This window comes from Trachurus japonicus, unplaced genomic scaffold (genome assembly GCF_045865225.1).
Source record: "Trachurus japonicus isolate A0001 unplaced genomic scaffold, Traja_1.0 AP030849.1".
Classification (NCBI taxonomy): Eukaryota; Metazoa; Chordata; class Actinopteri; order Carangiformes; family Carangidae; genus Trachurus; species Trachurus japonicus.
The window spans coordinates 118,879-132,516 of NW_028220982.1; the positions used below are offsets into that span (position 1 = coordinate 118,879).

Here is a 13,638-nt window from a genome sequence, read left to right on the forward strand (position 1 = left end):
TGCAGCCAGGGAGCTCTCTGCACATCATCACATTACAATGGCAACATGCTTATATCTGTGCTCTCTGTGGTGAAGTGGCAGAGTTAAAGGTTTAGTGATCATGAGGTTGTGGGTTCGATTACTGGTTCAAATCTTGCCTCATCAACAATTATAGTGAATTATTTTCCCAGTCGTCCTCTGTTGACTTCTGATAACTTGCTTCATGTTGAAACTGCTGCTCTCAGCCTGAAATTCACAGACATTTTCATTCTAAGTCTTACTTGGTGTGGCTAATTTCTGCACTTTCCTTACCTTTTTTTTTTAAGCAGGAGCCAGTGATCCTCTTATTAAAGGTTTTCTTTGCCACTCACATACTGTCTCTGCCTGTAGCCTAGTGGTTAGCTTGCTGAGCTGGAGACCTGAAGGTTACTGGTTCAAATCTTGCCTCAATAACAATTATAGTGAATTATTTTCCCAGTCGTCCTCTGTTGACTTCTGATAACTTGCTTCATGTTGAAACTGCTGCTCTCAGCCTGAAATTCACAGAAATTTTCATTCTAAGTCTTACTTGGTGTGGCTAATTTCTGCACTTTCCTTACCTTTTTTTAAGCAGGAGCCAGTGATCCTCTTATTAAAGGTTTTCTTTGCCACTCACATACTGTCTCTGCCTGTAGCCTAGTGGTTAGCTTGCTGAGCTGGAGACCTGAAGGTTACTGGTTCAAATCTTGCCTCAATAACAATTATTCACAGAAATTTTCATTCTAAGTCATTCAAGCTTGACTCTCAAGCTTTCTTGATGTCAGAGTGAGACAGAGTGCAGCTCATCAACAGACAACAGTCTCTGCAACTGTGTGTGCACTGTGGCCTAGAGGCAGAGTGGAAGTCTATTGACCATGAGGTTGTGGGTTCGAGTCCGACCTTGGTCAAACATTTGTATGGTGATCACTGCTTGCACTATTTGCTAATTCTGCAACAGCGTTCAGCTGCTGTCAGCAGTCACACCATTTCCATTCTTGGAAATGCCTTTTCTAGTTCTTACTACTTTCCGCCGTTCTGTGGACTGCTTCTAGTCCTTCATACTTTGTGCTATTTCAACAATTAAAATATCAAATTGTGCAGCTTTTTCTGGACATGAGCAGCATTACTTTTCTCTTTTCAACTATTAATACTTTTTCAAATATTTAACTTTTTCTGATTTTTTTGTCCCATTAGAAATACATTGGAACAGTCTTCAAACTCTGAAACTACTGGTCCTACTTTGAACCTCATTTGCTTCCACATACTTTCACCTACAGACTTCATTCAAATTCTGAGCTGTAGACAAACTTCTAATGTATTCAACCCGTGTACAACTTTTTCATAGCTTGTACCATTCTTGAGATAAATCCTTTAAAAGCACATGTGCTTTTCTGACAAACTTCAACACAAGGTCACTGGTTCAAATCACGCCTGAGCAGTCTTGTTAGTGTGTCAGCCACTTTGAACTTTAACCAATACCACTTGGTCTGGTCGCGTGAGCAAACTTGATAATGCATATATGCCCCCACCTATTCTCTTTACCTCTTTCAATCTTGGTTTGTGTTACAGTAACATGTTTCTTGTTTATACCACTGCATTAAGATTGATTTGCACTGGAACTTTGAAAACCAAGAACGCAGCAGTGAAAAGCAAAGCTCTTGAATATGCACAGGCTTAAAGCTCTTGTCCTGCGCTGCCCTCTGATGGATGTGACAGGCAGAATTAACCTCCCCTCCCCCGCCTTCAATTGGTTACAGGTGTTCGTCATCGCATTAATTACTCGTACCACAGTTTGCCGCACATCATCACATTACAATGAATGACAACAGGCTTGAAAACAGTGTGCTCTCTGTGGCCGAGTGGCAGAATAAAGGTTTATTGATCATGAGGTCATGGGTTTGATTCCTGCCTCAGTCATGTTACATCATTGCTTGACTTTTGATTCCAACTATTCAGCTGTCATTTGGCAGTCTTTGATTCCTCACAGTATAAAGCTCATTGTAAGTCAGGTCCTCTGTGGCCATATGGTTAGTGTGTCAGGTTACCACTCATGAAGTTGTGGGTTCAATTCCTGCCTTAAACATGTTTCTTGCATGTCTTTGTCAATTTATTCTGCTAATTCAGCATGGTTCAGCAATGGCTTTCAGCATTCACACTCATTTTCTGTTAGGAAATGCTGTTTCTAGTTATCTGTACTTATGCAAATTTAAAAAAATCAATATTTGTGTGGACGGACTCTGAAACAGGGTCAGCTGAATTTATGCCCTGTTTACATAACAACGCTTGCGGGTGAAAACAACAAAATATCTTATCGGATGTGCTTTTAGTTTAGATGGCGACTGTGGTTTTGGGGCTTAAAAACACAAAGAAGTGAAATCACCCTCCAGAGTGGAAATCTTAAACATGTTCCACCGTCACATTCTTGTCTAAGGGGTAAAAACGCAAAAGTCTGCTCCAATCGCATCCAATCAATTGTCTCTACAGCTGTTCTGTTGTCGCTAAACACACGCCGCTACACGTCAAATTATCTTATCTTTATCAAGCTGTTTTTTTATTGCTGTGTGTGTGTGTAAGTGGGCCTGCCGCCGCTTCTTAAAACAAAACCTAGAGTAATCATTGTAAATCAAATCCACCTTAGCTGTTCACGCTGGAGTCGCATAGGAAAAAATCGAATCTGATACGAAAATGTCAGAAAATTCGGATTTGGGTCCCTTGTAACTGCAGTGCGAACTTAGCCATAGTCGGTACATTACCTGTTCTGTATTCTGAGCAACACACTCCTGGTTAGGAGAGCTGACTGTGTCCACTGGTAGGCCATCAGAGCTGTGTGTTTCTGTGCCGGGTCACCAGAAAAAGGAGTTTTAGACACTTTGTTTGCTTCATGTAAAATATTTCATTATTTTTTATCTTCTCATCAAAACAGCAGTGTCATTTGGAAAGTGCCAGAGTTCAGAACATAGAACTGAAATGGGAAGGATTTTGCCTAAAAAGTTATTGTACCAAAAAAAAGTTGTTATTAAAACATCACCTTTCTCATTGGCTGCAGATGATTTTTCAGACGTGACTTTAAGTTCTCCTCCTGCTGTTGTGCTGTCATCCTCCTTCTCTGACTGTTCATCATCACCAGGTTCTTCCACTGGCTCCCTCTAAGAAAACAAGAGATTTAATAGAGACTTCATGTGACCTTGGTCAGCACAGTTGTGGAGATGAAGTATGTAAAGATTGAAACAGATTTCTTACCTTTAGCTCATTTTCATCTATGAGTTCCTTCTCTTCAGCTGCAGCACAAAGTAAAAACAGCAGAGTGTATCAGGTCAATACTATATTGGTAAATGTTTATTTCTGGTGTAAACATAATTCCTATCTCCAAGTGTTACATTATAGAGATATGTTAGTATAGGTAAAAATGTTATCAGCAATTTGTAAATCTGACCTGTTTGATTTGGATGAAATGCTGTAGAATCCCCCTTTTCTTCTTCATGCTCTTTATTGTCTCCACATGTCAGTCCACTGTGGCAGTGTGGATCATTTTCAGAGACCATAGCATCTATTTTCTTCAGCAGTGCTATTATTTCATTTTCGTCTCTCATAGTTTTTTTACATGTGTGGAATCTTTTTTCATCAAAACTGCTGAAGTCTTTCAGGTCTGTCAGTGCACTGGCACATTTTTCATCTGACTCATGAGTCACGACTGTCATCAAATAATCAAGTGATTCTTTGCCAAAAGTTTCCTCTAACCACTGCACTCCTGAACTGTAATGGCTGCTGTGCTGACCATTTGGTAACAGCAGGAGAAAGGCATGAATTCTCTGATATAAAGGGAGTTTTTGACTGTTTTGTTGACCAAGCATGTTAATGATGGAGATGTGTCGACCACACAGATCATACAGTCTAGATGAAAACTGCCCCTCATCTTTTTGTTCATCATGGTCAAATAAGATGTTATTTGAACCGACCTCAATAGAATTTGTGTCACCAAATAACACAAGTGTGAGACTGGGAATCACTGAAACAAAGAGAACAACATCTGTACATTAGACCAATCAAGGAAGGAAAAATCAAGGAAACAATATCCTCTTAGTTTTATGATTGTTGATTGAAATGGAGGAATAAGGAAATGGAGTGATTCTCACCTTCTTTGATGTTTGTAGAAACAGTCTGAGATGTTGGACTTGTGTCCTTCAGTGTCTCTCTCTCCTCTGCAGACCGCTCACTAAGGTTGATGCTGTTTTCAGTTTTAACCTCTCCGACTGCACCAGCCTCTCCTGCTGAAGGGTCACAGTCTCAGTATTATAGATTAGTTTAAAACATTTTGATGAAGTGAAACAAAGATATAATTTAGTAAAAATGTAGGATTTCTGTAGATGATGACTTTTCGTAAATATCTTACCTTTCTCATTTGTTGCAGGTGGTCCAGACTGGATTTCAGGCTCTCCTCCTGTGGTTGTATTGTTCTGCTCTGGATCCTCGGTTTCACCAGGTCCAGTCACTGATTTAGACTAAGAAAATAATTGTTTTCATGTGACAATTAGTTTGCCAGATTGGAGCCACTGGGATTAATTTATATACATATATATATATATATATATATATATATATATATATATATATATATATATATATATATATAATATATTTTTTACCATGGTTTTAGCTGCACTTTTCTCCAGCTGTTCTTCTGTCAGGTAATGTAAGAAAAACAGAATGAACAGGGTCACCTTAAAAATCCAAGAATGGTAATGGTTAATGAATGCATTAACAAATCATATTACCATTGTCATCAGTCACAGATGGTAGGGGTTTCATTCCTCCTCCTCCTCCTCCTGTGTCATCATGTTTCTCCTCCTCCATCTCATCACCTGATCAAGTGAACAGACAGATGATAAAGCTACTCAGACAAATGTCTGAATTATGTCTGAATACATGACATTTCTTTGTGTGTGTTTTGCTGAAATAATTCATTTCATTTCATTTATTGTTTATTTGTTTGAGGACAGTGCACATAAATGAACAGTTATCGCCGTGGCATCCTGTAAGTGTGCCGGATTTAGCTCAAAGCTAATTTCCATCCGCAGTCCTCACATAAAAAAAACAGACAGACATATCACAGAGTACAAGTAATAATAACAATAATATAACAATAACAATAATAATTAATTAAAAAAATCAAAGCCGCAAGCGGCGATGATTGGGCCCTCGCAACCCCATGCCACCGCAGGGGCCTGCCGCACGAAGCATGACAGGAGAAAGAACCTGTAGGAGCGGAAAAACGCAATGTTTCATTCATCCATCAGGCGGCGCTAACCAGTTGTGGGCGGGTGCATTCAGGGGCTGACCCTTATCACACATGTGAATTTTCAAGCAAATTGGTTAACGCATGAAGGAGTTATGACAAGTTGATGGTTCATCCACCAAGGGGCGGTAACCAGATGCGAGTGGGTGCGTTCGGACCCTTATCACACATGTTAAGTTTGGAGCAAATTGGAAAAGGATGAATGAGTTATCATGAGTTGATGCTCCATGGCGAAAATGATGAGTCACAATCAAAATGGCCGACTTCAGTTGGGTCATTTACAGAAGTTCCGTGACCGTGGAGAGTGAAGGTTCATTTCTCACTGGATTTGTTATCTATGAAGGTTAAATAGAAAATTTAGCTAGGGTGCCCCGCCCAAAAATGTGGGGAAATTTTTTGAGAGCCCTAAATCCAAAATGGCTACCGTCCGCCAAGCTGGAAATGATCTTTTCAATGGTTTGACAGCGGGTGTGTGTGTGGAAGGTGCTGCAGCAGTTTTGAGAGAAAAACAAAGTAAAAAAAAAAAGAAAACGACACATCGACTATTAAATTAGTTGTCGACGATTGTAATAGTCGACGTAGTCGTGACTAGTCGACTAATCGTGGCAGCCCTAGTTGTGACACTCAAATAGAATTATCCACCGTTACAGCCGCTTCTTTTCCCATTTTTTTGTAATGCAATGCATGCAGGGAGTTGCTGTTTCTTAACAATCCTAACGTGAACTAGACACAAATGAAACAGGGTGACTCCCGTTGCGGCAGCCGGCAATAATGCTGCAGCCACCCACTACACCCGAGGCCGTGCTGCGGCTGCAGACCCTTCTCGCAGTCGGCAGTGTTGCCTGCTCGTGTTTGGCTCTACTCGTGTTTTGCTTCTATGGCGGCGCACCAACGTTACGGTGTATTACCGCCACCTGCTGTGTTGGAGTGTGAACCAGAATCACCTGGTTATGTGCTGTCGCTGATCCAAACGTTTCTTTTTCTTTAGAAAAAAGCTCCCGAATAATGAGGAGAAACTTCGGACAGAAAAACTATTCGGGATCAAAGCATTATTAGTGTACTTCCGAATACCATATTCGGTTCGGGTACACCCCTACTCTGGACACACTAATGTCAAGACTCGATGTGCGATGACGTAGCTTACACACCCACAGAGACCCGTTATTACCGGACAGGACAGCAGAGATTTATTATAGGTTAGGCTATGTTACAAGTCAAGAGAGTGGTGAAGACGGCCGAAAAGATCATCAAGATCCCACTGCCCTCTCTGCAGAGCATCCACCAACGTCCACAGGAGAGCTGCCTCCATCCTCAATGACCACACCCACCCCCAGCACAACTTGTTCACACTTCTGCCCTCAGGCCGGAGGTACAGAAGTGTGAAAAGCAGGACTTCTAGGCTGAAAAACTCCTTTTTTCCCTTTGCCATCAGACTCCTAAACAATAGGAGTCGGTAATTCATTATTCATACAGTAGCACCACACTTGCACATGCACAATTTGCACACTATTTATTTATTATTTATTTATTATTATACATAGTGCATATTACACACACGCATCATACCTCCTTCTCTCTTCTTTTATTTCTTTTATTATTATTATTATTGCTGCTCATTGTTGTTGTTGTGTTGTACTATTGTTGTTTTGTAATTGCTCTTTTTATTAATTGCTGGCTTCTATGACGAGGACAGCAAAGTAAGAATTTCATTGTCAGGGAAACTCACCTTTCCACTGTGCAAATGACAATAAACACTTTTGAAGTTTGAAGTTTGATGAAGTCAATAATCAATAAGGGTGACTATATGTCGCTTTATATCCAACACAATCATGATCTAGTCCGTCCTTAGCCTATAATTTAAAGTTTGAGAAATGTCTGCATGGAGCAGCTGACAGATGTGCAGCTTACAGTGACAGTTAACTTATCGCTACCTCAGCCACCATCCGATCCTTCCTCCCTCACTTCCTGAGGCATTGCACAGAAGGTTTTATCAATCTATGGTTGCTCAACATGGAATACGCTTCCGCTGGTCATAAGGGAAAATTCAATGTAGCATTTAAAAAACAGCTGAAAACATGGCTTAGGTCTGCCAACATTAAGGGTAGTTTTTTTAAAATTTTAGATTACGAAAAATAGTAGGCACTTTACTCCAGGCACTTTAAAAACCAGCACTTTATTACAGATGCACTTTTTTTTTTTAAAATAGCACTTTATAATAGAATAATGAATGATGATGAACTTTAATGAATCTTGACAGCGCTATATGACACTTTTGTCTTTTAAATGCACTTAATTTTACTACTACCCCTTGCTCTTTCTGACTGAAGCTACGGTATGATATATTGTATATAGGGCTGTCAAACGATTATTTTTTCTAATCGCGATTAATCGCATTTTTTCCATAGTTAACTCGCGATTAATCTCTATTAAAAATATTATATATGGCGCTTTGGACTTTCAACACTCCAAAGTGTTATAATCTCTAGACAAACAACTTTTAGACCAGACCTAGCAGGCCTACCTAATCATAACACATGATGCATGAAACTCACACAGAATTGAAACGAATTGCATCCAGTGGAAATTGCCCTTTACTTTGCTACGCCCCTGCCTGGCCATGTGCGTTTGTTGACAACAGACTCGGTCAAAAAATCAATACATCGCCACGTGCATTTGTTGACAACCGATGCCTTCAAAAAAATCAATACATGGCCATGTGCATTTGTTGACAACAAAGCCGTCAAAAAATCAATGGATGGAGCTGTGGATATATGTTAGACTGTGTATATTTGTGTAGCAACCAACTTGAAGGTGCCTTACCGCCACCTACTGGACTGGAGGTCCCACACTCCAGTCCTCCAGTCCAGCAGACAGAGGACAAAATGGGCCGCGATTAACCGCGATTAAAAAATTTAATCGCGTTAATTTTTTTAATTAATCTAATCGCGATTAACGCGTTAACTCTGACAGCCCTAATTGTATATATTGTGATATTGTGATATGGTATTTGTACCATGTTGTAATTTGTTCTTATTCTCGTCCTTGTATAATTGTTGTTGTTGTGTGAACTGCGGGACTACGGATGGAAATTAGCCTAGAGCTAAATCTGGTGTATTTACATATTGTATCATTAATTCGCAGAGTCCTGTTACAAATAAACAAATAAATTAAATGAGGAATCTCCTGGACATATCCTGTATGCTGTGATTTTCCTCTTTTCATTTCTAACTAACCCGTTTCTTTTTTTGCCGGTACACGCTTGGTGTCTTCTCTCTTCCTCGCACTTGCTTGCTTGCATGTGTGGCAAGGTGTAGAGGGCCCAGGCGGGGATTGAACCCTCACCTCCCGGGTAAGAGTCATGCGCGCTTGCCAGTCACCCAAAGGGACATCCCCTTGGCCAAGTAGCCAGGGCGCATGATACTATGATGATAGTATGAAAACATTACAAGTGAGGAAAAACCGGATCGCCAGACGGAGGGGAACCGTAACTTTCGCTTTTACCGCGCCCTGCTGCAGTGGCAGTTCCATTCATCCTATTAACCATTTTTCTACCATTGCAATGAGTCTGGAAACATTATTTTAAGGCCGATAAACTCCGCAATGTTACTTTAATATCATGGACAGGAAGTGCACGCAAGAAACTAAAAAAAAAAAATGATTTAGACATTTTTGGAGGAAGCAGCTTTGCCATTGATTTATATTTAATCAAACAACAATGTACACAAATCTGTCAGCAACCTTAATGCATTACATTAACTGTCAAAATGGGGTATGCTATAGGCCTAAACTCCGTCCATATTTAGCACCAAGTTCATAGAAAAACATTTAACTTGTTGATTGGACAGTTGGAGCCTCTCTTCCAGTCTTTGTCCAAAAAAACAAAACAAAACAAAAAAAACACCTCTCATATTTACCATTTAATAGTTTAACAGTAGGCCTAATATACCTAAATAAGATCTGATTTAATTTGAGAAATGTATTTCAAAACACACAAAAGCTGATGCGTCTGCTCAAAGGCTTATTTCCATGAAGGTTCTCATTCAGCCAGGTCATCTTATTCTTGTGGAGTTTTAGGAAAAGGCAACTGGACTTCTTCTCTTGCTTGAAGACGTTTCACCCCTCATCCAAGAGGCTTCTTCAGTTCTGAGACTAATGCCAGAAACCCAGGTATTTACAGTAAACCCAGAGTGGGTGGTCCTATGTTTGGTTTCTAGTGAAACCAAAGTCACATGACCACCCCCCAGTTTCAGGGGTGTGGTCATGTGACTTGATGTGTGTAACATACTAACAAAAGTGAGGTAAACCAGACGGCCAATGGTTTTTAATTACATTAAGAGCTGTACCAACTCTCATCAGCCTCTCTGCCCTATCATGATGAAATCCCCTCCCACTTTATTCCTCAGATTCCAGGCATTTCCCAAGTGTGACGGCTCTCCTCTCCGCACAAAACATGTCTCACAAATCTATCACAAACTGATAACTGTGAGCACCACGACAGGTAAACAGAGACTGTTCTGGTTCATAGGCAAGACAATGAAAAAAAGAAAAGCAACACTACTTTCAAATTTGCCTGCATGACAGTGAATGGCTTACTCAATTTGTGAAGCCACTGTTGAACCACCACTTGCCAATTAGCTCAGAGTGATAGAAAATTGTTGTTTCCAGAAGTTACAGGTTCAAGTCTCAACTGGTGCAAAATGGACATTATAAGGTCAACTGTTCTGTCTTTTGAAAATGAACTGGGTATTTTGTTTTGTATTTTGTACATGATTTCCTGTCTTGCACGAGCTGGTCTGTGCTGTATTTATGCACCGTGCTCCGGCATCCGGCAGAAATAGAAGCTCTGCGTGTTGCAGAGGGCTGCCGGATGCCAGAGCTGTGACACAGCAGAGCAGCAGCTGGTGGAATTTGCTCTCCCTCCCTTTCGTTTTTAAGTCACCTCAGACAAAACTTGCAGCGTCTGCCATGATAGTGGTCTTTTAACGAATGGGGAAAGAGGAAGCTGTTCAGTGCCAGAAAAGGCGATACAGACCCCCTCAGGCCAAGACAGAGGTGTCATTGTTGTAAGTTGATGTACCATCATAAAAGTTCCGAAAATATTATGTGAAGGTTGAAAAGTTACTTAGTGTTGGTTTAAGCCTACACGTTTAACAGTCCTGTGAAAAACAAAACTGGACATATTCACAAATTCATAACTGGACGCCCTAGACAGGACGTGAAAAATGGACATGTCCGGCCAAAAGAGAACTCTTGGTCACCCTAGGTTAAAACTGTATTTTAAAATGCACTAACTTACCTGTGTTGTTCATGGTATAATGAAAGTAAATTATTAGGTGGGTATCAGGTGTTGATTAAATAGGTAAGGAAAATACACAAAATAACAAAATTTCATTATGTTGCCTTTTATTCAACAATATTTGTACTCCATTTCCCATTTGGTCAGAAATGGGCTACGTCTTTGATAATAGAAAACTTAAACGGCTCCAGGAGGACTTCTCTCTCCACAACATCAAGCTCAGAACTTGCAGCCCACAGGCATTGTGTGGTGCAGACAATCACACCTCTGCCCTCTGTCCAACTTCTCCTTTCTACTTCAATAAATAAATTGCCAACTTCGTCTGACCAAAAGGAAATTCAACAGTCGAACTTTCTTCGTCTTGTTTTTACCATAAGAGAAGCCAAAATAAACATTTGCTTATGCCAAGAACCGGCCCTGCCCCCACACATCCTTTTTCAAAGTCACAAGGTGTCAGGGCAATGCATCTCTCTTACTTTCACTTACTTCACTACAGATACAGCTTATCATACATTTCATATTTGCACAGGAAGAGAGGGTCACACTCTTTCTCTGTCTTTTTCTTTCCCTCTATACAAAAGAGTTTGTTTATGTTTTGTCGATAAAACAATGTGTAAAGTAAGGAGTCTTAAGGTTTAGAGAAGAACTTATTTACAAAACTGTGATGCAACTCACTCACTGCAAATAAATCTAGTTGTTAGATAACTAATGACTGATGAAGGTGGGGAAAAAAACGCTGCTTTCAGCTGCACTCTTCCTCTACTTCAACACAGTCAGAAAAAGGAGAATACAAATGGAGCTGCATTAAAAACAATATTTACTTAGCAAACCATATTTAATTTCTGAAACATCAAAAAATTAAATCACATCTCTTCTTCTTTGTCACAGAAATAGTAAAGGAAATTTAATGTCAATATCAAGTTGTGAAGTGTCCAACAAAAGGCCAGGTTTTCACCAGTCGATTTCTATGAACAGTACTTTGACTGGTTAAATCTATTAGGGTCTGAAAATCTATCTCTGTTCACAACAAATTTCATTTTACTTGAAAGTTCTCATTCTCTTTTATTAGTCTCTCAGAGAAATCACAGGTATGTCTTACAGACCCCCAGTGAAAACCAAACCACTGTCACATAGACAAAATGTTGTGAAGTTAAAGTACAAAACATTCTGACAGACCCACCAAGTAAAGATGTGCGTCACACTTCAAAAACTAAGTCTCACATTTGTTTTGTCTTTTATTGTAACCAGCATATAAATCACATGTACCATAATCCACGTTTTAAACATGAATAAAGATTCAAGATCAAGATTTGACTTAAGCTAAACACACAAAAAATCCATCTAATCTATGAGGTAAGATAAAAACATGCCTCACACTGAATAAAACCTTTTAACCATAATGAAAAATAAGTTTTTTTGGTTTGAACAGTGCATCTCTGCTATTAAACTGTATATTCACTGATTTTTATATATCACACAATGTAGAAATGTACGTACTTTGTTTTGCTGTTTCTCAATTCTGTGGTCTGTGTGGATGCATCTATCTTCTTATGAATCTGTACTGTAGTCACAGCTCTGTATATACTGCCCCTTAACAAACCCCTCCCACCCACTCTGAACAAATCAGATGTGATGTGAGATGTGAAGATCAGAGAAAGTGAAACCAAAACTATACAGCTTTTTCAAGATAAACAAGAAGGCTATTATATAAGTTGATAATACCACAGGAAAACATATTATTAACCACTCTGTCAAATTTGAAGGACTAAAAAAGTTGTTAAGTATATAAAATTCTGCATCAAAGTTGTCAATAAATGAGCAGCATTCTCTGCCTCAGGACGGTGGGGGCGTGGCCGCTGCTGGCAAAGAAACCATGCCCCATCACAGGAGAGTTAGGTCTCACTGTAGCCTACAGCAGAGGTTTTCAAATGTGAGAGAGTGAGCCCCCCTTGATGAAAAATATACAGCTGTGCCCCCCCCCAACCCCAAAAAAAGAGAGAGAATTGAACAGAGCCTATTAATTATCAGTTAAAGCACAGACGAATAAACCTAAACATTGATACAGAACTCTGTAACACACTCATCACACAAGCAGCTCCATGCTCTCCCTGTGTGATCATCTGGGAAGCAGACAGTCTGAGGTTGAAGTTTATTTTAATGAAATGCACAGGTGACACTGTGACAGGTCTCTGTACGTCTTGACCACATGTCAGCTGTTCATCTGTAGTAGAGGAGAACTATGCTGCGACGTGCACCAATTTGTGACCTTGATAAGAGCAGTCTCAGTACTGTGCTCTGAGCGAAAGCCTGACTGGAACTTCTCAAACAAGTCATTATTATCTAAAAAGGCAATCAGCTGTGTAGAGACGACTTTTTCTCAAACCTTTGATAAAAATGTCAACTTGGAAATCGGTCTGTGCAGATGTTACCTGTATGTATGCATTTTTATTATGTGATCATGGTTGATTTGTTTTTGTCTCATGTAAGTCTTGCTGGCAAGTGTCCATGTTTTTTTTATGTAAGTGAGGCCAAAGATGAATTTCCTGCCTCGGTGGGACAATAAAGTTTTCTAAATTCTAAATATTAATTGTTTAAAACTGAGGCATCCAAAGTGGGCCTTTTGAAGGTGTATAGACACGAGCATGTTTAAAACAGGATGGAAAAGTGCCAGTTGACAGAGAAAGGTTAACAATGGCTAAGACGTCGGGACCAACCGTCACCGTCACAAACACATATTTTAAAAACCAGGTGGGCAAACAGTCTGAGAGGCAGGTGGAAGATCTCGATGCTGTTAGTAGTTAAAGGAGAGTGGAGGTAAGAGTCTGTGGCAGCTTCTCTAAGAACAGTGCCAAACTGCTCTCGGATCTGTACAACCTTATTTACAAAATGATGAAGAAATTCCTCACATTTCTCTGGGGAGGGGTCAGGGAACTGGCTGGGTGCAGGTTGAGTCACAGAATAAATGGTTTTAAGAAGTACCCTGGGATTATGGCCCTGACTGGCAATCAAGTTAGCAAAGTACGAGTTTCTAGCCACTTTGACAGGACGCTGA

At 40.0% G+C, this 13,638-nt stretch overlaps 1 protein-coding gene across 1 annotated transcript; it reads right to left on the reverse strand.

Annotated features, from left to right (window-relative positions):
* Positions 1–2,893: 2,893 nt before the first annotated feature.
* Positions 2,894–4,671, reverse strand: LOC146959941 (uncharacterized). Its single transcript, XM_085772767.1, has 6 exons — positions 4,641–4,671; positions 4,388–4,496; positions 3,431–4,003; positions 3,238–3,275; positions 3,026–3,143; positions 2,894–2,904 (listed from the first exon to the last, which is right to left on the reverse strand). Exons 1-6 carry the CDS (start codon positions 4,641–4,643, stop codon positions 2,894–2,896), a joined length of 852 nt encoding a protein of 283 aa, XP_085628893.1. The 5' UTR covers positions 4,644–4,671.
* Positions 4,672–13,638: the final 8,967 nt, after the last annotated feature.

Excerpts from the sequence above, each read along its gene's own strand:
- LOC146959941 (XM_085772767.1), bottom strand. Across the intron at positions 3,276-3,430 it reads ATTTCATCCAAATCAAACAG|CTGAAGAGAAGGAACTCATA; the intron begins GTCAGATTTACA and ends TTTGTGCTGCAG. Across the intron at positions 3,144-3,237 it reads TAGATGAAAATGAGCTAAAG|AGGGAGCCAGTGGAAGAACC; the intron begins GTAAGAAATCTG and ends TTGTTTTCTTAG.